At 35.3% G+C, this 24,554-nt stretch overlaps 4 protein-coding genes and 3 non-coding genes across 10 annotated transcripts; 5 read left to right on the top strand and 2 right to left on the bottom strand.

Moving 5' to 3' along the window:
• Positions 1 to 1,075: 1,075 nt before the first annotated feature.
• Positions 1,076 to 4,763, top strand: atgl-1. Of its 2 annotated transcripts, NM_171168.6 has the most exons (8): positions 1,078 to 1,409; positions 1,904 to 2,334; positions 2,415 to 2,580; positions 2,629 to 2,732; positions 2,781 to 2,913; positions 2,968 to 3,081; positions 3,282 to 3,867; positions 4,046 to 4,763. In NM_171168.6, the coding sequence occupies exons 1-8, from the start codon at positions 1,081 to 1,083 to the stop codon at positions 4,046 to 4,048; spliced, it is 1,866 nt and encodes a 621-aa protein (NP_741196.1). In that variant the 5' UTR covers positions 1,078 to 1,080; the 3' UTR covers positions 4,049 to 4,763. The 2 variants fall into 2 exon arrangements, with proteins under 2 accessions (NP_741195.1, NP_741196.1); NM_171167.6 differs by having other exon boundaries at positions 1,076 to 1,409; positions 2,781 to 3,081; positions 3,282 to 3,863; positions 4,046 to 4,761.
• A 115-nt stretch (positions 4,764 to 4,878) lies between these two features.
• Positions 4,879 to 8,957, top strand: nas-4 (the record flags this gene model as incomplete). 3 transcript variants are annotated; one of them, NM_001382895.1, is made up of 10 exons in its annotated part: positions 4,879 to 4,939; positions 5,439 to 5,528; positions 5,576 to 5,665; positions 6,233 to 6,326; positions 6,371 to 6,497; positions 6,659 to 6,850; positions 6,895 to 6,999; positions 7,379 to 7,565; positions 7,614 to 7,766; positions 8,603 to 8,957. In NM_001382895.1, 8 exons carry the CDS (start codon positions 5,582 to 5,584, stop codon positions 8,717 to 8,719), a joined length of 1,059 nt encoding a protein of 352 aa, NP_001370381.1. The 3 variants fall into 3 exon arrangements, with proteins under 3 accessions (NP_001370381.1, NP_001254939.1, NP_001254938.1); NM_001268010.3 differs by having other exon boundaries at positions 4,887 to 4,939; positions 7,614 to 8,955; NM_001268009.3 differs by lacking the exons at positions 4,879 to 4,939; positions 5,439 to 5,528 and adding an exon at positions 8,061 to 8,099 and having other exon boundaries at positions 5,582 to 5,665; positions 8,603 to 8,719.
• On the top strand, positions 8,521 to 10,515 carry C05D11.5 (Putative hydroxypyruvate isomerase). Its single transcript, NM_066003.7, has 5 exons — positions 8,521 to 9,113; positions 9,407 to 9,649; positions 9,781 to 10,009; positions 10,095 to 10,164; positions 10,256 to 10,515. The coding sequence occupies exons 1-5, from the start codon at positions 9,046 to 9,048 to the stop codon at positions 10,432 to 10,434; spliced, it is 789 nt and encodes a 262-aa protein (NP_498404.1). The 5' UTR covers positions 8,521 to 9,045; the 3' UTR covers positions 10,435 to 10,515.
• Positions 10,502 to 13,406, bottom strand: let-756. The gene is made up of 8 exons (NM_066002.7): positions 13,309 to 13,406; positions 12,969 to 13,040; positions 12,873 to 12,919; positions 12,270 to 12,666; positions 11,901 to 11,966; positions 11,750 to 11,856; positions 11,570 to 11,698; positions 10,502 to 11,312 (listed from the first exon to the last, which is right to left on the bottom strand). The coding sequence occupies exons 1-8, from the start codon at positions 13,396 to 13,398 to the stop codon at positions 10,943 to 10,945; spliced, it is 1,278 nt and encodes a 425-aa protein (NP_498403.1). The 5' UTR covers positions 13,399 to 13,406; the 3' UTR covers positions 10,502 to 10,942.
• Positions 13,407 to 22,032: 8,626 nt separating this feature from the next.
• 21ur-15082 lies at positions 22,033 to 22,053 on the bottom strand. Its single transcript, NR_052374.1, has one exon.
• A 590-nt stretch (positions 22,054 to 22,643) lies between these two features.
• On the top strand, positions 22,644 to 22,664 carry 21ur-14922. The gene has a single exon (NR_052373.1).
• Positions 22,665 to 23,846: 1,182 nt separating this feature from the next.
• C16A3.14 lies at positions 23,847 to 23,898 on the top strand. Its single transcript, NR_052372.1, has one exon. It is a non-coding gene; the product is annotated as an Unclassified non-coding RNA C16A3.14 (non-coding RNA).
• Positions 23,899 to 24,554: the final 656 nt, after the last annotated feature.

Here is a 24,554-nt window from a genome sequence, read left to right as displayed (position 1 = left end):
ACTAGAAATCCTTTCCAGATGTTAAAATTTCAATGTTGCCTATTTTAAAGTGCGATTGTTCTCTGCTCAATTACCATTCTATCTTCCCACCTTGTCTTGCCAGTTTTCGCGCGTCTTTTTCTCTCGTAACTTCCGTCAACGTAAGATCATTCGATGGGGTGATGGCGTTCCGAGACAGGAGGTCAGCTGGCACTAACTATTTTTTTGTTCGTTCATTTTCTCTCTTACTCGTTCATGAATGTTGTTTATCGTGCTTTTGTCGCTTTTTTTGTGTAATATGTAGTCTGTTGTTTGCGAAACCTTTTTGAAAATGAAGGTAAAGGTGAGAAAGTTTCCTTACAATTTCACAATTCCATAAAAACAAATGAAACGTTTGTACCAGTATGGTACCTAACACCAATTGGTTTTTCAATCCTTTAAATGTTGATTTCTTTTTTATTCTTCTATCACTCTAATCAAAAATCTTGTTTTTACGAAAATATAGCTAGATCTAGTTATTAAATTGGAAAATCGCTGACTACGGTATGCAAAAAAGTTCACAACGGTGTTTACAGATTTTTTGCACCGTATTTTTCAGTGTTTTTTGAATTATTAAAATTTCCATTTTCTTGTTTGTTTTCTCATAAAAACAATTATTATTTTCAAAAAATTACGGTTTATTAAGTTCAAAAAATGTTTGTGTCGATTTCTAACCACGCTGTTTTGAAAAATCGCCTCATCATCCGATTCCCGCCGCCCACAATCTCCTCCTCAGAATATACCGCGTGTTCTTTTCTCATCTCATCAATCACTTCAAGTTTCTTTGGAACCAGTCGCCCATCTTTCGCAAAATCATTCCACGTCTTCAGTTTTTAGTTTTTTGTTCTTTTTTTTTTGAGTTTCGAGCCATTAAACTACTTTCCCACATGTGATTCGCACACTCCTTTTATCACTTTTTTTCGGTGATTATTTGTAGCCTCCATTCTTTATTTTCTTATCGGCATCATCAACTTTGCAAAAAAAGATCCTTCTTTGTCTTGCTTCGTTATTGTCACCTCGAAAAATTAATTTAAATTGCAAAATTTTGTTCTTTTCCAGAAAATGACTATGATAAATAGTCGGCCCGAGCTTATGAATTTGTCCTTCTCGGGTTGTGGATTCCTTTGTGTTTACCACGCTGGAGTCGCCGCCGCAATCAAAGAATATGCACCAGAACTACTTCAAAATAAGATTCTCGGAGCGTCAGCCGGCTCGATCGTTGCCTGTGGTCTCATCACAGGTGTTTGCATATCCCACGCAACCAGCACGATACTCAAAGTTGTCAGTCAAGCCAGATCAAGGACGTTTGGGCCATTACATCCAGAATTTAATCTGTTAGGAATAGTTCGAGACGAGCTGGAGGTCATCTTACCACCAAACGCTTATGAAATGTGAGTTTTCAAAAATTATTATTTTTATTATTTTTTTAAAAATTCGAGAAGAAGTCAATAAGCATCAAACACTGACAACATTTTCTGAAAATAGATTTGATGTTTATAAAAACAAAAACAAAGTGATTTCTGTCACGGGCAGCCACAGAATGACGTCTAGAACTGGAAATCTGTGAAATGAACAATTAGAATGTTCTATTGTGTTCAAAGTTCATTTAGTTTCCATTTTTCTAAAAATTATGAATTGAAATTTTGAAAAGTAAATTGTGTTCCTAGGATTGTTGGAATTTCTGCGATTTTTTTTTTAATTTGGGAAATTCTATCAGTTCAAAGTCTATTTTTCTGATGTTTTCGGCAAAAGTAGTTTCTGCTAGCTAGCAATACCAGTTAGACTAAACAGAAGACCTTGTAGCTTCGTACTCACTAAATTCTCAATGATCACTTTTTTTCTCTTGTTTACCACAATTTCTGTCATCGAACACTTATTTTTGCAGGTGCACCGGACGTCTGGTTATCTCGCTAACACGGTGGAGTGACCATGAAAATGTAATAATTGATGAATACCGTTCGAATGCTGATCTCATTGATGCAATTATGTGTTCGTGCTTTATCCCACTATATTGCGGAATTACGCCTCCGAAATTCCGTGGTGTACAGTATATTGATGGTGGAGTGTCGGATAATCAGCCAATCTACGACGAGCACACAGTTACCGTATCCCCATTTTCTGGAGAATCAGACATTTGCCCACCAGACTGGGACAGTGGAAGCATGCTTGGAGTGGACTTCAACGGAACTTCAATTAGATTTACAACTAGAAATATGTTCAGACTTATGGCTTGTCTCTGGCCTAGATCGACCGATGATTTATCGAGAATGTGTTTGCAAGGATTTGGAGACGCTTTGAGATTTCTGACCAAATGTGGTAAGCTTATTCGAACCATATTTTTCTAATATTTAATAATGAAAAAAACTAGTTTAAAAAAATGTAACCAACCTTTCCAGGATTGGCTCCATGCATACGTTGTCTCACAATTCAAACGATTGATGCAAATGAGCCAGCAGGGCGAGTTTCGTCTGAATGCTTTTCAGAGAATGATGATGCGAAGAAGGTTACGCACGTCGCTGTTCCCCGAATGAAGAAACGTGCGAGTGCAAATGCTTTGAACAGGTATTATTTTTGTATCGGAAATCTGAGAAAAACTTTTTCCTCTTCCAGCTTCCGTACTCGTGGCGAATCAGAGTGTGAGACGTGTGGTGACAGTGATATTCCACTCGAGGAAGTCAATATTCAAAGCTTCTTCCCAAGTATCATGAAGAAACGTATGTTTTTAAGTCAGTTTTCAATACCAAAATCATATAAATTTTCAGCATTCGAAGACGCAGTTGCTGCAGAACGTTCAGTATTCCAGTATATGATGTCATTCCGACTCGTTCGATATGCTACCACTGCAATGGGAATCTCGAAATTCCCATTCGACATGGCACTTGCATTTGTCAAAAAGTTGGTGAAATGTGAACCAGCCGATTTGGCTATACTCACAGCTTTCTTTGCCAGAGTTCATCAATATTTGGATATGGTCAGCCCACCACGCTGGATTATGCTCAAATTCCGCGGTTTGGCAGATTTCATTCTCGGCGAAGTTGAAAAGCAGAAATCGAGATACACAAAGTGAGTTGCTTGCTTATCATTATAACAACGATAATAATAATAATTGAATAGAATTAGAATTGGAAATATATTTTTTGAAAGCTTTGTTCGAAATAATTTGAAATTTTTGTTTATCTTATCACTTCTAAAACATTTAATTTCTAACCAACTGATAACCTTCCCTCACTATTTCACTTATATAATTTATTTATTTATTTCAGCTTCTCCTGTCTGGTTGCTGTCGCTGAAACTGACAGCTTCGGATCCGTGCTCGCATCGTCCACAATGGAAAAAGAGGAGCATAAGGAGATTGAGTTGAGTGAAGATGCCAAGAAAGAGATGATCCTTTTACGTGAACGAGATCGCCGAAGAAAGTTGCTCAAGAAAGCTGGAAAGATTACTCCGAACAACTCAGAGAATCAATTTGATGAAACAAGTGTTTATGACGTGGATTCATTTGAACATGTCATTGATTTCACGAAAAGTCATGAAGCACTTTATGAATTCCATTATCGTGATGAGAATCAAGTCATGAAAACGTTTGGATTGTTCACTGATAGCCAACAACGGCCATATTCATCAGCATCACAACATCAGCATCATCATACAAAAAGCCTCGGAGGTACTAGCCGACTTGTTCATGTTCCAGAGGAAGACGAAGATGCTCCATTATCCGCAGTTTCCGCTCCTGCGGTTATCTTCCACGGAGGGCAGGAAATTGTAGAACTTGGTGAATCGGATAAGGATTCTGGATTATCTGGAATTGATACAAAAAGAAAGGTGCCGGATGAACCGACTACAAGGTTTGTGAGTTTTTTATTTCAACTTGATAATCAAAATATTGACATAATGTGAAATTGACTAGAAAGATAAAAGGTGTTTTAAAGTTCAATCTAAAAACGAAAATGGAGTTTCAACCCTGATTTAGCATTTAAAAAATTTCATGAAATAAATAAAATTGAAATTAGAATATGCAATTTTTCAGTAAACGTGATGCATGTTGCTCTCCAGTTCGCGAATTTGATGATCAACAACATCAATTCACATCATCCCAGCCACCTCAACCAGCCGAATCTTCTCCGCGAAGATTTGAAAAGGGACGAAGCGGTCAACGTCGATACATTCGTGATACTATTGATTCAAGGAAGCCTTCCAAAAAGTCATCAATGACTGCGGCTGTATCTGTTCCAACTATGTCATCGGATTCCGAAGGAGTAGACGGAACCGAGAAGCTGTTTCTGCCATCGAGGAAGGCATGGCGAGCCAGCAGCGATTTTGAGAATAAGGATTCGTCCAATAAACAAAGTGACACGACGACAACTGCTTGAATCTGATATTGAATTTTATGTGTCATTTATGAATCCTGTGACCCATCTACTCTTTTCCCATTTTTTGTTCATTTTGTACCGATTTATGTATATTTTTGTACACTTGTTTGGTAGGGATTATGGATTCTAAATCCAAATTTACCAATAACCCTTACCTCTTTCGTTTTTTTTCTCAGTGCCCACGGGTTGGAATTCATCCAACAGTCAACCAAAAATTCTGAATTATTTCGTTGTTCGTTCTTTAATATTGTGCTTTTGGTTTTTTGCTCTCCCCGAACCCCCACACCTCCCAATGTCGCCTTAAACTATTAATATACCTGTCGCTGCCGCATTTATAACGTTTTTTTGAAACTAAATAAATTGAAAAAAGTTCAAGTAGTTCTTGACGTCCTCTTTCCAGCCGAAAACTAGTTGAATGGAACAATGGAAAGAAGGTGGCTAATTGACCGCTTCTCGAGGGAAAGACATGGCAGAAGTCACTCCTCTTTTCTCACACTTTGATTCCCGTTCTTATTAAGAAACTTTTCTTTTTTTTTTGAAAAATTCAGAAGGTATGCTTTTAAAATTGGTTTCTTGTGTATTTTTTTTCAATTTTGATACTAGTCAGTTAAACATGGTGCATTGAATCGGCGGAAACGGTATTTTTTAAGAAAAAAAAACTCGAGTACAGTAGCTGAAAAGTTTCGCTCATGTTGGGACATCCCCTTTTAAACTTTAGATATACAAAATGTTTTGTAGGTTGTAGTCTAGCAATACAATTCAAAAATATCACTTCCCTATTAGAAAGAGCACAAGCTTGCACAATTGAACTAGGTTCCTTTGAATATGTGTTTACATCTTCCCTTGAGCAATGATCTCTTTCAAAAGAAATACAATTTTCAATGAATCAGCATCAAAGCTTTTGCATTGAAGAAAGAGAAAATATCCGAGAAAAGGACTAAGTTCCTTTTTTGTGCGCAAAAAGTTAAAGTTCCGCAAACCTCAAACAAGAGTGACGGATTGGTTGTAGACATAGGCGGAAAAATGAAGAAAAGTAACTGTTTTACTTAGGTGTTTCCGTGCGGAAGACCCGACTAATCTTACGGACACGCGGAATATCAAAAGAAGGAGAAAAGGATCAGTATAAATGGAGGAAACGATGTAAGGAAAGAATGAAAAGAAGCTCAATTGACAGAAATAAATTTTAGATTTGGATGATGACTATTCAACGATATTCTCTAGTTTTTTGTGCTATTTTTGCAACATGTTGGACTGCTTCAGTGGTTAATAATAAACAGGCGAGTTTAAAAATGATTTACATGTCGAGTTTTTATTGCATTTCCGAGGTATTTTTATACAGGGAATGTTGTTCAAATTTTTTTTTCAAATATTTAATTTATTTCACATTAAAATTAATAATTATGAGAACAAAAATGTTTTTTATGTAGTATCTGAAGTAACTCTATACAGTAATCCGAATTTTAAGAAGCTTTTTTTGAGAGATTTTATAGTCTGGCAGGTTATGAAATAGTCACTTTAATTTGCACGCCATTAAGGATTACTGTAGTTTACAACCTAATTCCCAGACCACTTCGAATCGTCAAACTTTGCATTTTCAGAAAATGAGCCATAGCCCTAAAAACTCAACATTTTTCAACCTATTTGACCAGTATTCGATGACCAGTGAACCATCTCTAGTGGTGCGTAAAAGTACACAAAACTAAGGGTTTTTTGAGGCTTTATATTTTCTGTTTGTACAGTTAAAACCCAAGTTCTCACTCACAAAACATTGTGTTCATTTCCGCATTTTCTAAAATTATTTTCCTATTTTCACAACTAAATTTGTACCAATTTATTGTTTTTAGGTAATAGATACATCTGTACCACAAACCGAAACGACACTGAATGATGCTGATTTCCATAGTGATTTACACCAGAGATACGATTTGCAGACTCTTGGTAAGAACTTTTTAACTGTTTAATATAAATTTCCAACTTTCCAGGAATAAAAGTAAAAGACGATCCAACTATTGGAAACTACAGTGAGGGAGATATTTTGTTGGAAAGCCCTAAGAAATTTGTGGAGGAGAACAATAAGTTGGGACGAAATGCGATTAAACAAATATACAGGTGTGAATGTTTAGTTCCATATTTAAAGTATAAACTTTCAAGTTGAAAATTTCAAGTTTTTGGAGCTACATTGTGGCAAATCCTCTAGAGGTTGACAAAGTAAAATTGACATTACCGATTTTTCATGTTCACTACAGTAGTATAATGTCAACTCAATTCAGACGTTGGCCAAATAACGAGATTCCATACACCCTGTCTTCACAATACGGTTCCTATGCAAGAAGTGTGATTGCCAACGCAATGAACGAATATCATACAAAAACATGTGTCAAATTCGTTGCCAGAGATCCATCGAAGCATCACGATTATCTATGGATTCATCCAGACGAAGGATGTTACAGTTTGGTTGGAAAGTGAGTAGTAACTGAGAGAAATGTGACAAACTAGAAAAATTTAGAACCGGAGGAAAGCAGCCAGTGTCTTTGGATTCTGGATGTATTCAAGTTGGAACAATTGTTCACGAGCTGATGCATGCTGTTGGGTTCTTCCATGAGCAGAGCAGGTAAAGAGAATATAGCCATATCTCACATGGAATTGGTAAAAATGTTGCCTTGAGAAATGGGAGAGAAGTTCATTAAAATGAACAGGAAACCCTATTACCAACTTCTGGCAGTACTGAAAATCTGGGACATTTGTTTCAGAAGTGCGTGCCTACCCCAAACCTTTTTATGCCTACTTGCCTGCCCTTTGGCATGTAGATTTGTTTTTTTCCTGAATTGATTAATTCAAGAATTTAACTGGGAAATTAACACAATATAATTTTTCTGTCAAACTTTGAAAACTTTGTCTTGAAAAAAAAAAATCTCTGCCGAACTTCGGAAACTTGCACAGAAGTGCGTGTTCTGCCTTGAATATTTTTTCTGATTTCACTCGACTTCCAGACAAGACCGTGACAGTTATATCGACGTAGTCTGGCAGAATGTGATGAACGGCGCTGATGATCAATTTGAGAAATACAACTTGAATGTGATTTCCCATTTGGATGAACCATATGACTACGCTTCCATTATGCATTACGGACCATACGCATTCAGTGGATCCGGAAAGAAGACATTGGTGCCAAAGAAGGTAAGACAAACTCTGCAGATTACAAGAAGATATAATTTAATATTTTAGTCTGGGTCCGAACGTATGGGTCAGCGTGTCAAGTTTTCTGACATTGACGTTAGAAAGATCAATAAGCTATACAATTGTCCAGGAGTCTCCGGTAACAATAATAATAACAACAACAATCAAATCAACTCAAATTCAATTGTCAATCATCCTCAGGTTTGAGCACACCTACCCATCATCAATCTCTTTTATCATTTCTATCATACTAATGCCGGTAGCGTTAAAGCGCTTTTGCTGTGTATCCTTAGTTTTTGTGTGCAGTGCGTGTGATTCACCATTGTCTTCGCACTCGCACTTATTACAGTACCCCGTTCATTTCATATGACGGACGTTACTGTATTTTCGCAACTGTACTCCGATGTTATTTGGCTCCGCCTACTCTCTGAAAACCAATAAGTATCGTAGTGCAAAAAATATATCTCTTTCCACACAAAACAAAAAATTTTTCAGTCGCGATACGCGGGATTGCCTCTATCAACATCTAACCAAGTAACTAACAATCGTCGGATGATTCGAATTTTTGGTTAACTTATGTGTTCTTGTGTGTCTTTTTCAGTTTCTCTGTGTGTGTTTTAACGGGATTTGATCTCTCTTCTCAAGTTGCTTTTTGCCAATTCTTATTTGGTTCTGTATGTGTGTATTTTTAAATGTGTTGTGTGTCTAATCAATCTAATAAATTATCTTCACAATTTAATACTTTGCACAAATATTGAAAGAAAAATAAATAGGAAACATTAAGAAAATTAATTTTCAACTGAAGTAAATTAATATTGTCAATTATAGTGTCAGAATTCTTTCTAACCTAGTTAAGCTTGACTTCAATGCCGTCTACGCCTGATGTAGGCGCGCACACCTCATGCTTGCCTATAAAGGCCGCCTGTTTGAAAGTCAATTTTTTTTGAAAGTTAAAATTTTCGCATTTCATGTATCAAGGTTGTGAGGTACACCGACCCAATATGTACTATTCTGTTTCCTGTTCTATTTATTTTCAGACGGAACCCTGTGAAGATCTAACATGGAGATGCCGGTTTTGGTCACTTTTCTCATATTGCCAACGACGAGAGGTTCGAGCAATTATTTGCAGAAAATCGTGCTCAGTGTGCAAATAATTTGGCTTAGTACTCTGTTTTACTGTAACATTAAGCTTCAGATTCCCCAAACTCTTAATACTTTTCAAATATATTCTAGACGGGTTCTTATACTTTTTCAATTAATTGAATCTTGTTTCATTGTTCTCGAGGACAATTTACACAAAACTGAACTTTGCTCTCACCCTCTATGCGTCTCTTCTTCTTCTTATTATCTCTCTCAATTGTCGATTTACGATAAACCACGCCATCTCTGTTATTTTGGAGTCTTGTTATCATATACAGAAATACACAAATATAAATAGTTTATTTACGTGTGAAAATAAGTTCATTTCGATCAAAAAGACATGAGTGGGACGAATCGAGTTGCCGCCAATCTGAACATGTTGTTCACTAATTTGCCATTGCTGCAAAGGTTTGTCTCCGGAATTTCATTTTTTAGTTTTGCTATCGGATATTTGAAAATTTAGCGATGTTGCGCCTTTGAGGATTACTGTAGTTGTCACTTCCCGATATTTCTTGCATTAAAAATTCCAATTGCAACTAAAAATTCTCTGTGTTGGAATTCGAATTTTCATTACTACAGTACTCTTGAAATCCGCACATTTAAAATTGGCTTTGAGATCGGCTACCGTAATTTCGCGGCAAAAATTGTCAAAAAAAAGACTTTACATGCTTCTTCTAAATTTTGCACACAATTTTTTTCAGATACGGAGCAGCCGCCTCCGCGGGTTTCAAGCTTGTCGAAGTGAGCATTCCTTACACGGAGCCAGCCGAAAAACTTCGTGAAGCAGCTGATGAGTATCATCTTAAACATACTTTGATCAATGCACCGCCCGGGAATTGGGATGACGGATTTAGAGGATTGGCTTCTTTGAAATCGGCGAAAAAGGAGTTTAGAAAGAGTTTGGATACTGCGATTGAGTATGCGAAGGCTCTTGGATGTTGTAGGTCAGTTGAGGAAAGAGGGATTTCAAATTAGGAACAATGTGCATTGGATGTGATGTATTGAGTACGTAGTGTCTTTCAAATCTTATTAATACTTCAAACGGTGCAAACTACAGTAATCTAAACAATTTCAGAGTTCACGTAATGGCTGGAATTCCGAAATCGGATGATGACTTGGAAAATGCTCATCAGACCTATTCTGAAAATGTGCGTTTTGCCGCCGAAAAGTTCAAGGAGCACAAGTTGATATGCCTCATTGAACCAATCAATAAGTACACTATTCCTGGATATCACTTAAATAATTATGAAGATGCAATGGATGTGATCCAAATGGATCAATCGAATAATTTGAAAATTCAATATGTAAGTCAATAGAACATAAAACATCGAATTTTATGCACAATTTTTTTTGAAAATAAGAATTCGAAAAGTAACTGTAATTTTTCAGGACACATTCCACGCTCAACAAATCAACGGACAAATTGGAGCAATTATGAGAAAGCTCAAAGATTATATTGGTTAGTTGAAAAGGATGATGATGAAAATAAGCTTACGCCCTATTTTTCTGAAATTACTTTTTCATTCGTCGATTTTTTTCGAGTTTTTCAGGCTATATTCAAGTGGCTCAAGTTCCAAATAGAGGTGCATGTGATACACGCGGAGAAATCGATTATCATTTTATTTTCGATGAAATCCGTTCGATCAATCCATCATGGGTTATTGGTGCTGAATATTTGGATGCAAAGCCTTCATTCAATTGGATTGAGAACATGTCTCTAAGTTTTTGAATTACCTGTCTTTGTAAATTCGCTCCATTGATAATTTTTTTAAAATAACAATACATATTTTTCAAATATATATTATTCATAATAGTAAGTTACAGTATGTTCAAAATACAAAACCCGTGAGTATGGAATGAGACACGTGGCGAGTTGGGGGTGTTTTAGAGAGACTTGGAAAACATACTTAAAAGGGGCGAGCTTGGGAAGAAAAACAGTAGTGTACGCAAATTGTCGTATTTAGAGCATGGTGTGATTTTAAGAGTCTAATACAGAAATATTATGAAGGTAGAAATAGAAAATTAGAAAATTCGTTGTGTGTTTCAATATTCACAAGAAAGGGTTTCATTTCTAAAGCACCGTGCCTTACGAACTTCACGACAATGTACTGCGCTTCTTCTCAAAATCAGCCCTGATAAAAAATTAATTAAGCAAAAGAAGGCAGGAAGAAATGGAAAGAAAATGAGAAGATCATGATGATAGATGCTGTGCGGGGTATCATAAGAAGAGAGATCGTTCACGGGTATCGTTGATAGTTAACATTCTGACGGTTTGGATTTGACACTGTCTGAGCTAGATAGTGTTGTTGTGATTGATGACGTTGTTGAGGGTCTGATGAAGAGCTGACACGTGGATGGTGATGATGATGGTGATGGGAATTGTGATGAGGAGCCTGTGTCACTGGAGACTGCCAATATGGATTGTATGCAGGTCGTGGAGATTGTACTGTTGATCTTGTTGGAAGAGGTCGATACGTTGGATAAGGATTCGCTGGATTTTGAGGACGATTGTACCGAGTTTGAGTAGATGCTTGTTGCTGCTGTTGTTGTTGATAACGACGTCGGAGTTCTTCTTCACGAAGACTTTTGAGCTCTTGGCGACGGGCTCTGAAATACGTTTGATAATTGGTATAGATCTAGGAAAGTCACACGTGGAATCATCATAAATGTTTCAAATAGTTTTGTGCTACCTGGCATTGAATTTATTTTTGCCGCTCAAAAACTGAAACGGAACGATACCCAAAAAAAGCCATTTCAGTCTGGCTTCAAATCTTAAAAACCAAAAAAATGTTCTGCTATTTTTCAATACTTTCATAATAATTCTCAGTTCTCTGCGCTTTCTTTTTCTCAGAATAATAACTAACTCTCTAATTTGTTCCTCTTTTCTTAATCGATCTTCTCTCCTTCGTTTCTTCTTTTCTCTTCGTCTTTTCTTTTCTTCTAATAATCTTTGCTTCTCAGCTTGGTTCGTCATTTCCACTTTTGCTCGTAAACTACAAAAATTTCATTAGCTCTAATCTGATACTTTTGATATAAATGCTTACTTTGAAATACGATGTGGATTTGGTGGTTTTGTAACGGTCTGCTGTCGGAATAATGGATGACTGGGAGGTTGGTGAAAGAGTGAAGCAACTACCAGATCGGTTACGTCCTGAAAATCAAAAAGTTGAAACTGTATGTCTCGAAAAAACTCACATTTCCATTTGGAACGGGACTTCGTAACCGGTCAAGATCGTGATGAACAACTAGAAAATGGCTCGCCTGAAATATACGGATAATGTATTTCAATCAAAAAAAAGTGCACACGGATTTCTTTATGTATCTAGCTACAGTAGCCGCGAGTACGGTAGGAACTTATTGAAACGAGAGAAAAGTTAATGTACATATCAGGAAATATTCGCTCGTTCCAGACCTCGAGCTTCTAATTTTTGGTAAAAACCACATTTTCTTGCGAACATATGCTCGAAAATATACTTTAATCGGGTTTTAAAAATTATTTTTCTAAAATGTAATAATATCTCCGATACGAGCTGTCAAAGCAGAATGAGTATATATTTCACTTACTTTCCGACGTTTTTTTGAATTAGGACCTCTCCTTGGTTTTCCACTCCGTCGTAATTCAATATACCAGGGATTAAACCTGTCACCATAAGCACAAGACGCATATAAATTGTAATAATTTTCCATCATTTCTTCGAGAAAAACGCATTCTGTTGAATAATTAGATGATGGTGTTGCATATAATTTCCCCGATGGATCCATACAAATGAAATTCTTTGTTTCAACTCCTCGAATCGATACAAGACTCATTGCCACTGACACAAACTCCACTATACTGAATTTGGAACTCTCCTCTTTTGTTCCATGAACTTTGACACGTGTCGATCCATCGTCAGGATTTTCGATAGGAAGCATCTCCAACCAGGTTCCCGAACGACAAAACAGGGCTCCGCGGCGACGGCTGGAAGTAGAAATTAGTCAAAAACGCAATGCCTTTGAAATCATTGGCAAGTTTTAATTTTTGATCATGATCACTTCGATTAAAAAAATGTTTTTTGTTGTTTTTGATAAATTGTCGTTGCCCTGTGAAAGAAAACAAATTTCAAGAATTGAGTAAAAAATCCGAGATCCCTTGTTACAAAAAGTTTGAAAAGCTTAAAAACTCACTCATCAGCAGGTGGATACCCATTTTCTTCTTCATCTTGTAGTTGTTTCTGGAAACCATTTTCAAGTTTACAACTGTATCTCTAATTTCAAACTCACTCTGATCCGGTCCACTCGATACGGAGCACATGAATTTATACGATCGGTTACAAAATTTGAATTATAGAATCCCTGAAAATTTATTTCTAAGTTTCAGTTCATATCTTAACTTTGAAAAAGTAATCAATTTGTGGGAGAAAAAAACATTATCCTAGATTTTCTAGTGTGCTATAATTTTTTCCAAAAAACATAGAGGTGTCAGATTCTTAAGTTACTGTATGAATATTTCAATTTTTGGTTTTTTCACATTTTGAGTACATATAGCTTGAACTTCCAAACGTTCTTAATTCAAAAAAAAATTAAAAAATTAAACATTTATGGTTAAAAGAAGTAAACTTACCGCAAGAAAAGGTGTAACTGGTGTTGTCAAAAAGTTAGAAGTGGCTGCTCCTCCGTATGAAACTATCGATGAGGCGGCAGGAACGGCCATATATTCATCTGAACATTTGAAGAAATTGTAATGATTTGGAAATATTGAAGAACGAGGAAGTAAGAGTCAATAAATGAGAAAAAGGGCAAGTACAGAGATTCGGGAGCAAACAATCTTCACCTCCGCCTCCACTCCTTTTCTGGCACGAGTTTGCACTCAGGCTCAGTTGGGAGAAGGCTCAGGCTTTCTTGCAAAATGGAAAATTGTGATGAAAAAAAAACAAATAGAACGGTAAGATTGGAATGAAGGAATGCAACAATGAAAGAGAGTCTATTGAGAAAACAGATAAATAGAAACAGATCACAATGACCAAGTTCAATAAGATGCAAAATAGAGTTTAGAGTTTGTTCGGGGGCATTAGAAGTATCTTTGAATAAAAACTTTAAAAAGAAAGAAGATTATTAATATTCTATCTTTATATTTGGAAAAAAGTAGTATACTACTAATTTAAAATCCGATAATCATACAACAAGTTCAAAAATTTATAACATTACAAATTTTTTATAAGAAAGTGATTAAGAATTTTGAGAAATATGAAAGTATTTTTTGTAATCTAGTTTTTGTGAAAAGCCACATATTTTGCTTGCAAATTTCCAAAATGTTTATTTTTCCCAAAAAAGTTGTTGCTCAACTTTAAATGTCTTATGGTTCACTCAACAGATTTTAGAGTAGGTAAGAGGCAGGTGTAGGCTCTGCATTTAGGAGTTTTTGTGTATCTGTGGAAAATTTCAACAACGGTTTTTTTTTCCGAGAAAACATATGTAGTTTTGGCAAAGTGATTTGAACCGATTGAATCATCACAAATTTTCACAAGTGACGACAAAGTTTTGAGATCATATTTACACAGTTGTTCATAACATTTGTTCAAAATAAAAACACAAAAAAAAACTTCAAAAAAGGAGGAAAAATAGATCAAAATAAATGAAAAGAGCATCAAAATGTGTAGGATCTCTAGGCTATAACAGAAAAATACCATTTTGGAAAAATGCCAATTTGTAGAGATTCCCAGAATAGTGTCATATTTGTAAATAAAAAACATCCCCCGCAAACAATACTCTTCCGAAAATGAATGAAATTTGAGCTAATAAAGTATGATGCATTTGGAAAAATAGTAGAAAGCGATACTATTCTGAGGAACTAAGAATGACGTTCGATAAAAAATGAGCAGAAATAACACATAATAATATGGTTCAAATTTATAGCAAACATGAAATTACGAATTCCATGGTAAGTTAAGAATTATTCACATTTTCACGTATGTGGAGATGGATATGTGAAAAGTAGATGATTAGTTTGACAAAAGTAAGTTTGGAAAAAAATAAGTGTTTTTTTGGAATACTGGAATGAAGTAAATTTATATTGTCTTACTGTTAGAAAAATGAAAACATGTTAAAAAATGCTTAATTGAAAAAAAGCATAAACCGAATACGGTATTTCATGAATAGGTATACGGAACAGTCGTGGCAAGACCCATTTATGAGAATCTAGAAATATATTTAAATGTCTGAGTGTGAAAACTTGAAAACTAAAATCCTATAGTACCCGAAAAATCATATGACAGAAGAAAGATCAAGAAAAATATGAGTAATAGTTGATGTAGGAAAAAGAAAGAAATCGAGGATGAAACGTGTGAGATAATAATTGATAATCAATGAGGATACAAAGACTCTTTCTCTCTCACTCTCGTAGTCCGAATCCCGCGCGTCTTAGTCCGTCTGAGAAGATGATAATGGTGAATGAAGAGACGACAGATTATCAACGAGACAGTTGGCTTCTTCTTCTTATTCAAAAGAGCTCCCGTCCTCTATGTTTTATCATCATCATCATTATCACAAAACGACTGATCTTCAAGTGAAACACGAAGAAACTGCTCTCAGGGATTGGGTTACCGAATGAGAGGGTGTTTCACTCAACAACACAATTGCTCTCTCTTGCAAAATTTTTTTGAGGGGATCAAGTTGGTAGATGATGATTGAGAATTGACACGGATTCATCGGACACATTCTGACATTCCCGATAACGAGCTAACTGAATGTGATGGTGTGAGGGAGGATGAAATGAACACGAAGAGAGGACAAACATTGGGGTCATTTTGAATTACGTGTGAAAGGTATGTCTAGACGATTTGTGTTTGAGGTTATGTCAACTGTGGTATTGAGTTTGATCAACTGGACTTCAAAAGTGTCAAAACTTTACAGAAAGTTCACACAGTTTCTTGATCCTTAATAAGAACAACAATTTTTTTAAAGTCATAACCGGACTAGAAGCTTAAAACGGTTCAGAAAATAAATAGATTTGTTTTACCATCTATGGTACTTTCAAATTTGGAAAACAATAGAAAAGCAGAAAAGTGGCATTCAATTTTTACCTATCATACTTGTCCTTTCACAACACTTTTGTTCTTATTTGACACCTTCTATCTCGGCAGTCTTTGGGTTTATCAAATCATTTTAACAACAAAAAATTTTTTTCAATTATTTTTCAATCTTTTTAGTTGAACAATATTTGATGAAGCCTCGAACAAAAGCTTCCGTAAAATATGTCAGATATGGGCGGGGCCTAGTTTGGGGTAAAATTTGCGAAAATTAAAAGACTCAAACTTTTTTGAAAAATTTTGTTTTGTCGCGTTTTTGAGTTACATTTTCTGCTTCATCTCAGAATTTGTTTTCAGTTTTTTTCAGTATTATGACTGAGCAAAACAAGCCAAGACCGAAATCCAAAAAATTATGAAGAAACCTAGTTTGAATAAATTGTCAAAAGATCGTTGAAACACTTTTTCATGTAGTTTTTATCGAGAATCCGCTTAGTGACGTCTTCTTGCAAGAACCGTGACGTCCGTCCGACATAACTAGAAATAAATCTACTTTTCTTTTTTGGTGTGTTCTTTGTCACCCCGTTGGACCCTTCATCAGTGCTTTCAATCTTTCTAATAACTCCCTAAAGACCTTTGGTGACTTTAGTATCCAGAACACCCAAGGACAATCAGGCACACGCAGAAAAAGTATAGTTTGTCAGAAGTAACCTACCGGATAAATATAATTGACATGAACTGACAAGGATCCTTGTTTACCAGGAAAACACCGTACACAAAAAATACACCTCTGATCAGTCGGGATCACAAACGAACAAGTTGTAAAAAGTTGTCAAGAAAAAAGATATGGATGAGGGGAGAAAGGGGTGAGGGAGGACTTGGTGTAAAGTTGAGATGGCTCCCGGAGCCCCGGGCACTGGGAAAAGGGAGGCGACCAAAAATGTTCAGAAGACGTCAGAATTATAAGAAGAGAAGGAAAGTGAATAAGTCATTGGGGTAGTTACATTGTTAATTCTGTTGATTTTGAGAGAACAATTGGGGTTTAAAGGGTTAAACGCTGAAATAAATTTCACAAAATATTCAAACTTCTTTCTTTCTCCGAGCATTTCAAAAAATTGTTTACAAAAAGTGTTTAGGTGGGTCATTTTGGGAAGAGCAGAAAGTTGAGGAGTTGTCCTCTGAGCCCATGTTCTGCAAATGGTGCTCCGACATTTTCTTGGGGATGAGTTTCTAGAGGGCGACTCTCCGGGGAAGAATTTGTCACCTTTTTTGATAGTGAGTCGAAGAAAGAGCGGAAGGACAGATAGAAGAGAATTGGTTCGATAGATGGGGCTGAATGGGTTGGCGAATTGGATAAAAGTGGGTACAATATGACTGCCTGCCTACAACTGCCTACGCCTTCGTCGTGCCTTCAGGCGTGCCAACTGCCAAAGTACAAAAGAAAATTTGCACTGTGTAAACTCAATTACCGGATTTCAGAACACATGTCTGAACGTAAGTGAGAGGTAGACTGGCAGACATGGAAAGAATTTTTGAAGCACTAGAGAACAATTTAAATGAAATGGTAATCCAGAAAATATATTTGTAATTACAAGTAATAAAGGAATTTGCTAAAATAAAAGTAGGTTATGTTGTTTTTCGTAAACAAAAATTCAACTATACCTCTCCGAAATTCCTGCTAAGATAGTTTAAAGCATGTGATATTTCAAGAAAAAAAGGAATATGTTTCAGAAAATTCCGAGTACAAGTTTCTTTCTGGAAATTGACAAAATTGACAGCACCTTGACGGGTATATGGACTGTGAGGGGGCGAAACGCGAAAATGAGTCAGAAGCATTCTTTTCTAGAAAAACGGACATTTTTAGCTTTTTTCCTTTCGCACAGTTTCGGAAGGAAATGACGTGTGTTTTATTGGACAAATTATTGAAATTTTCTTGTAGTTTCAAACCGAGAAGGAATGGGTAAATAGAGGAGACACATATAGACACATATAGTGTCTAACTTCTCCGCACTTTCTTTTTCTGATTTTGAACTCTCTAAAAGATAACTAGAGGATCCAGAGGCTCCGTGGCAAAGTGTGAAAAAAACCAGTGTGTGAACTTTGAAAGCAAGACCGAGAGGGAGGGGATCTTATGTATTTTGACACGGCTGGAGAGAGAGGGATAGAGATATAGGAGGAATCGGGAGGAAAACACAATTGACGTCGCAAATCAAGAAACTCAAAGTTGGTGATGAGAAGTTGGTGACCTGGGTACGAGAGTCAGTCCGCGAAGAATAAGAGGCAGCTGACATGGACATTCATCAGTTTGGAGGTATCAGTTGGGTGAATGAAGAAAGAAGATCTTGTGTGACGTGGCAAAGATATTAATGAGTTGGGAGGAGGAGATACGAAGAGAGAGTAAACAGAGAAACAGATACTCTCGTTTCTCTGTGCTCTCCAGCATACAAATTTGCACGTTAAATGTGGCTCACTGGGTCTTAAAATTACACTCACAATGCATCATATTCGCGCAAGTTCATTTGAGTTAACAAGAGGCGCTGTATATTATTCACTGAGAATATTGGTAATTAAAATCCCGGGAAATATATAACTTCTCCAGCCATGCTGCTGCTTGTCTCGACACAAATCTGGTGACACTAAAAAGATTGGGGCACGAGATACGGTGGGCACGGTGCCAATCAACAGGCACACCCATGGACGCGAAGGAGACGTTGGTGATTGATGTGAAGAATGAGGAAATGAGAAAGAGAAAAAAGAGTATGAGAAGATGATATTTTGGGAAAACTAAATGGACGAATATGCAAATTAAATAGTTTTGGGAAAGGACACCGGGAAGAATTGAAAAAAAAACGGAGAAAAAAACCGTCATGAAAATGAAAAGTGTGAAGTCTGTCTGTGAAAGGATATTTTATGTAAATGTTAGAAACTTTAAACATGAGAACAATGGGAACTGCAGAGCTAGTTTAACGCTTAGGCTTAAACTTCTAGGTTTAGGAAAAGGCTTAGATTTAGGTTCCAGTTAGGAATTGAGCTTAGATTTAGAGCCAAGGCTTGCAAGTTTTTTTGTAGTCTCTGAGTGGCTGAAACAATATGTGATCTTTTCCAAGAACTGAAAAATTGGAAATACAGAATTTTGAACATGTTCAAAGTTTCATTTTATATTCTATAAAACTACAGTAACCTCAATTATGCATTCAACATTATTAAAACATACATCCAAAAATTCACCGAAAAGCAATAATTCATAGTTTTTTCTTCACAAATCCAACAAAACGGATCTGGTTGCTCCGGAACAAAACTAATAAATCAGTGAATGTTTTGCGAACCGCCCGATACAAAGATCAGAATCTCTTTCTGCCTCCCGGTGGCTCATAAACGTACCGTAGGACCACCCAGGCCGGCAGGAGACCGGTCAGTTTATGTTGCTTCAAGTGTCTCGTAAACCACCGCCCGACGTGCTCACCGAGAAAAGCTTAATGATTGTGCACTTTCACTTCTTTCTTTGTGAGGAGCAATTAAAATGCAGATGGACCTGATGAGTCAAATAATATTGACTTTTGGAGTTTTTGGGAAACATGGAGCAAGAAAAATTCAGGGGCTCGGTACGGTGTCAAAATTTTGGTAGTGTCTGAAGAACGCATGTGCCTTGTATTTTAAATTAACTACAATTAAATTATTTCTGCAACTGAATTTCCTGGAATTTCCTGGTATGACTTTCCAGCCAATGTTAACAACATCAGCTTACGTGTGTAAAATAGTATATAAAAAAGGCTCCACCAATATCTTGGCTCCATAAAGCATTTTTAAATCAAGTTTTTGTTTCCTTACTGGACGAGTCTGTAATTCGCAGGTTATGATTTCAAAGAAAGTGTGCATAAATTATGATACAACCACTGCAGAAAAAAGATTCCAAAAAGCAAACCAAGTAGACAAAAACAGCAACATTTTCGTTTTGCAGTGTCCTCCCAGAATAAACTTTCTGTCTTATTTTTATTTCTATGTGAGTGTCACCACTTTTCTGTCAAACCACCCTCGGTTGTATAACACGGTTTTTATATTTTTGCTTGTTTGCGCGACAAAACGGAGGAAAACCCCCCTGTAAAACGTTTAACGACTCCGATTTTTCTTCATGATGAGGGACAAGATTTGCGGGAAAAAACACTGAAAGTTGCTAAATGATGAGGAAAGACGAAGAGTGTTGATAGGATAAAATGATTGTTGATTGTTCTTTGATTCGATTTTATTCTTTTTTTGTTGGCTATTAATTTAAACTGCTCACAAGGAAAGTTTTTTAGTTTGACTTCAAAACGTCAGACTTCAAAACGAGACATGTGTCATTCGAAAGTGTTCCATAAGGATATGTCACTGCAAAATTTTAAGCGGCAAAGCTCCACTCTCAACCCCTCTAGCATCGATCTGAAACTATTTCAGTGCATTTTTTCACTACTTTGGAGGCCTGTAGAATTGCTCCAAAATTTTTTTTTGCAAACTTTCAATGTTTTATAGAACGTTTAAAAGTAGGAAAACAATCTGGGAGATTTTCCACTCGAGTGGAGTGAAGAAATTTTCACATTTTTTTCAAAAAAATTAAAATTTTCCAAAAGTCTCCCAGATTGTTTTCCTACTTTTAAACGTTCTGAAAAACTTTGAAAGTTTGCAAAAAAAATTTTTGGAGCAATTCTGCAGGCTTCCAAAGTAGTGAAAAAAATGCACTGAAACAGTTTCAGATCGATGCTAGAGGGGTTGAGAGTGGAGCTTTGCCGCTTAAAATTTTGCAGTGACATATCCTTATAGAACACTTTCGAATGACACATCTCTCGTTTTGAAGTCTGACGGTAAACTAAAAAGCTTTCCTTGTCAGATTAAATAAATAAAGAGATTTGAGTTTTATCGGGTTGTTTTTTTTTTAATCAATCAACTATTTGAATAAGTTGTTTAGTATAATATTCATATTTTCTTGGATAAGCGTGGCAAAAAGGGTCCGCGAATTTAGATTTTTATAGTTTGAAAACATATTGCATTCTTCAAAAAAAGGTAAAAACAACTCTATAGACTCAAAAACCAAAAATCTAGAAAAATCGAAAATTTTCGATACTATAGAACCGGGAAGTATTAAAACAAAAAAGATACGAACTTTATTCTTCTGTTTAAATCAAATCAACAAGCTGTATGTTGCAAAAAAGAGCACAAAATTATATGAAAAAGACAAGAGAACATAGCTCAATCAGGATTTGGTCCAACTAAAATGTTACGAAAATTCAATTTCTTCCTAGAATTGTTGGCCGCTGGACATTTTTTTCATTCTTTTCTTTTGCAAAAACTGAAATATTTGGTTGGATAGAAGGATTTGATGAGAAAAATGTGTTCATTTTGAAAAAAAGTTACCTAAAAATTTTTTATTAAAACTTAAGATTTGTTTTTAAAAAAATGACCCATGTTTCAGAAGCGAAGAAAGACCATTTTCTAAAGTTACGAGCAGGTTTCCAATTAAAAAAAATAAAAATTGAAGTAAATGTAGTAATATACTATAGACTTTATCTAGTTTTACCGACCTTTTTGTGATTCATACGTTTTTCGATCACAATCTCCTGTAACTGAAAATTAACCGAAAATTACTTTAAAATATATTAATAACCGATTTTAAGGCGAAATTTCCGTCTTGGATCCGGCCACAGATGCAAAATTATAAGCTACAGTACTTACAAGTTTCTTTATTTGAAATTTGTTCCCAGATTCTTTTAATGAGAAAGATAGAAATTAATTTTAAAATATTCTAAAACAATTAGAAAAACTAAAAACGCAAACAACTTTAGGGGGAAAATTGCCGCGTCATTATTTACCGCACTCTTGAATTCCTAGAGACTCAATTTTGCAGAAATAATCGCAATTTTCAAAGCAAAAAATGATTAAATGTTTTAACACAGAAATCTAGAATTTTATATTAAAATAAAAAAAAAACACTGACAGTTTCTAGTTTTTAAGAGGAAAAACATGCCGTTCGAATTTTTGAATATTCCTAAATATTTACGATTTTATTTACAAAGTTGATTAATGTTCTCGTATCACAAGATAACATTTTGTGATAGCAGGTGCTGATACTATTAAGAAAGAATTTGAATTTATATAAAAACCTTTCGGAGAAACTTCATTTTTTGTTATAAAAAATCCTTCAAACGCTTTCTGGAAATTTCATGAGTATTCAAAAGTTTAAATTTTCAGATCTTCTCAAACAAATAATTTTGAGGGCTTTATTTTCTGGATATGATATTCGAAAATGATAAATGGCAAAATAAAACTGAACATTCATTTTTAAAAAGATTAGTTCCAACTAAGTCAGAAGATGAGTATCAATACGAAGATCAAGAACTTAAATGAACAATGATTGAAACAGAATCGAATACAAAGAGGAAGACCAATGTGCCAAGAAGTGGCAACTGTTACGTAGAATAGTGTGTCTGGCTTTTGGTTGCAATTTAACCAACCAAAACATAAGAGATATGTGACGTCAGTGGAAGGAGATTCATTGGAAAAATGATACGTCAATTTGACACTAGATGATTTGTTTTCTAGTCAATGGGAGTAGTTTTTTATGATGACGACACAGGCTCTGGTGGTGAGGGACTTTTTGGAAAGAATTCTGGATAGAAATCAAGATCCTGGTGCACGTCTGAAAATACTGGGAGATAAAAGGGTGCAACGAAAAAAAAGTCCTGGAACACTGACTAAATAATCTTTGATCGGAGTTCCCATTTATCCCTGTAAATAGTTCAGGATCCTAATATTTGTTTGTTGATTCAAAATATCTTGGTTCTGAAAATTATCAGAATTTATTTTTGAATATGGAGTTATACTACACAAGTGCATACGTTTTATTTATAAAAAAAATGCATTTTCTGGTTGTGCTCAATAAGATTTCTGAAAATAACAGTAAGGATGAAAGGTGTGGAGATAAAGCGTGCCAAGCAGGTGATTTTGTCTCCAAAAAGTTGTCACCCGGTAAATAAATACATTTAAAAAATAAATAGAACATAAAGAGATAATTAAGAAGAAACATCTATTTCTCATAACGAACCTCTTGATCCTGAGAACTCGCCTCGGCAGTACCGTAACCTACAGTACTCTCAACGTTCGCAAGCCTGCAACTTTTCTTCTTTGTTTTTCTTCAAAGCAGTATCGAAAATCGGAAATTTTATTTTTGTGGTTTCTCAACTTTTAGATACTCATTTCAGAGTGTTTCCAGTATTTAAAAAAAAAAGATTTTCCAGTTTTCCAAAACCAAGAATTGGCTTGAGCCACATTTATTTATTTATAACCAGCAAAACGATTTTGTTTTAAATTTTCTTAAATATTCAATTTCTATATTTTTATCATTAAAAATCTTAGTCTTTCAAAGGTTTTCGTGATAAATCTATCCTTTGGGCAAATTTTGTTTTCTTTTTGAAATTTGAATCTCGCGCCGAAAAAGTAAGCTTCTCATCTGCCGTGTACTCCTTTCGGACAATCTGGATTTTTTGGGCTTTCCTTGTTTTTTCTCTTCTTTGTGCTTATTTTCTTATTTTCTTAACTTATTTTCTTGAAAGAATTTGGTTTTTTTTGTAAAGTTAAATTTTTTCTATACTTTTTAAAGTGTGAATAATTTGTTTTTTTAGAACTAATTATTATCTTTTGAAAGCGGTTTTCCAGCTCTCTCTAATTTTGCTGCTAAATATATTTCCATACAATTTTGCCGTTCCCAGTATTAAAAATAATTAAACCGAATTCTAAACAAACTTTCGGAGCTGTTTGTTGAGTTGCAGCTCAATAAATTTCTTTTCCTTTTTTTCTCTGTTCCTCTGCCCTCAGTGCTGTTGTTCCACAACACAACGAGTTCCTCTCCTTGTTTTTCCTGCAAGATTTTCATCTTCTCACCCCCAGAAAAGTTGAATTATTTGTGTCGATTCAGTTGCAAGATTAGACTATAAAATAAATAAGCGATGGGCTGACCAACACATAAATTACAATCCAATTATTCCTTTTCACATAGGGGTTCCTAGCATCAGAAACTAAAATTGAATGCATCTATAATCCCATTTTGTCTGATTTTTGTCTTTATTATCATTTCGTTGAAACGTGTAATCAACGCCACGATAAGAGATCAACCACGAGGAGAAGGGCAAGAGATTAGAAGAATCATTAAAAGTTGAAGGTTGTCTTATTATCTCTAAATATCTGTCTGTAATATCAATGATAAGATTGGCAGAAACCTGTTTATTCCACTGAAATTACCAGAATTCTTTGATTATTTAATTGTGAATTTTGTAGGCGATGGTGCTCGACCTGGTCAGTTTCTTATCAGAAAAAAAATATTTCAAAAGTTGTTTGTTTCCTAGAATTGTTTTATTGCTTATCAGTTCATAAAAACTGATTTTCAAATTCAATGTCACCATCTTTCCTGACAAAAACCTTTATCATGGAGTTAAAAAAGAACTTTGCTCGAGAATTTTCATTATCTACAGAAGCTACAATTATTTTACTTCTTATTCTAAACCTTCTTTTCTGTATTTAATAAAATTTATAAAAACTAGATCCTAAAAAGCGATAAAACAATTTTATTAAATTTTAATAGCGGAGCATCACGTTGGAAAATTTTGAAACTGTAGAATTATTTCCAATAAACCTGCGAGGAAATTCTTAAATTCAGGTATTTAATAATAGTTCTTCATTTTGAAAATTCACTAATTTTTCTGTCCCGGCTACATGCCATCCATTCTTATTATTTTTTAACCAAACTTCTCTATCAGCTCCGCCTCCCATGGCCTTTCCCACATTCCCACTTTCATTTTGATTCTCTTATATCATTCTTTCT

Source organism: Caenorhabditis elegans, chromosome III (genome assembly GCF_000002985.6).
Source record: "Caenorhabditis elegans chromosome III".
NCBI lineage: Eukaryota > Metazoa > Nematoda > Chromadorea > Rhabditida > Rhabditidae > Caenorhabditis > Caenorhabditis elegans.
This window is presented reverse-complemented; position numbering and strand designations above follow the sequence as displayed.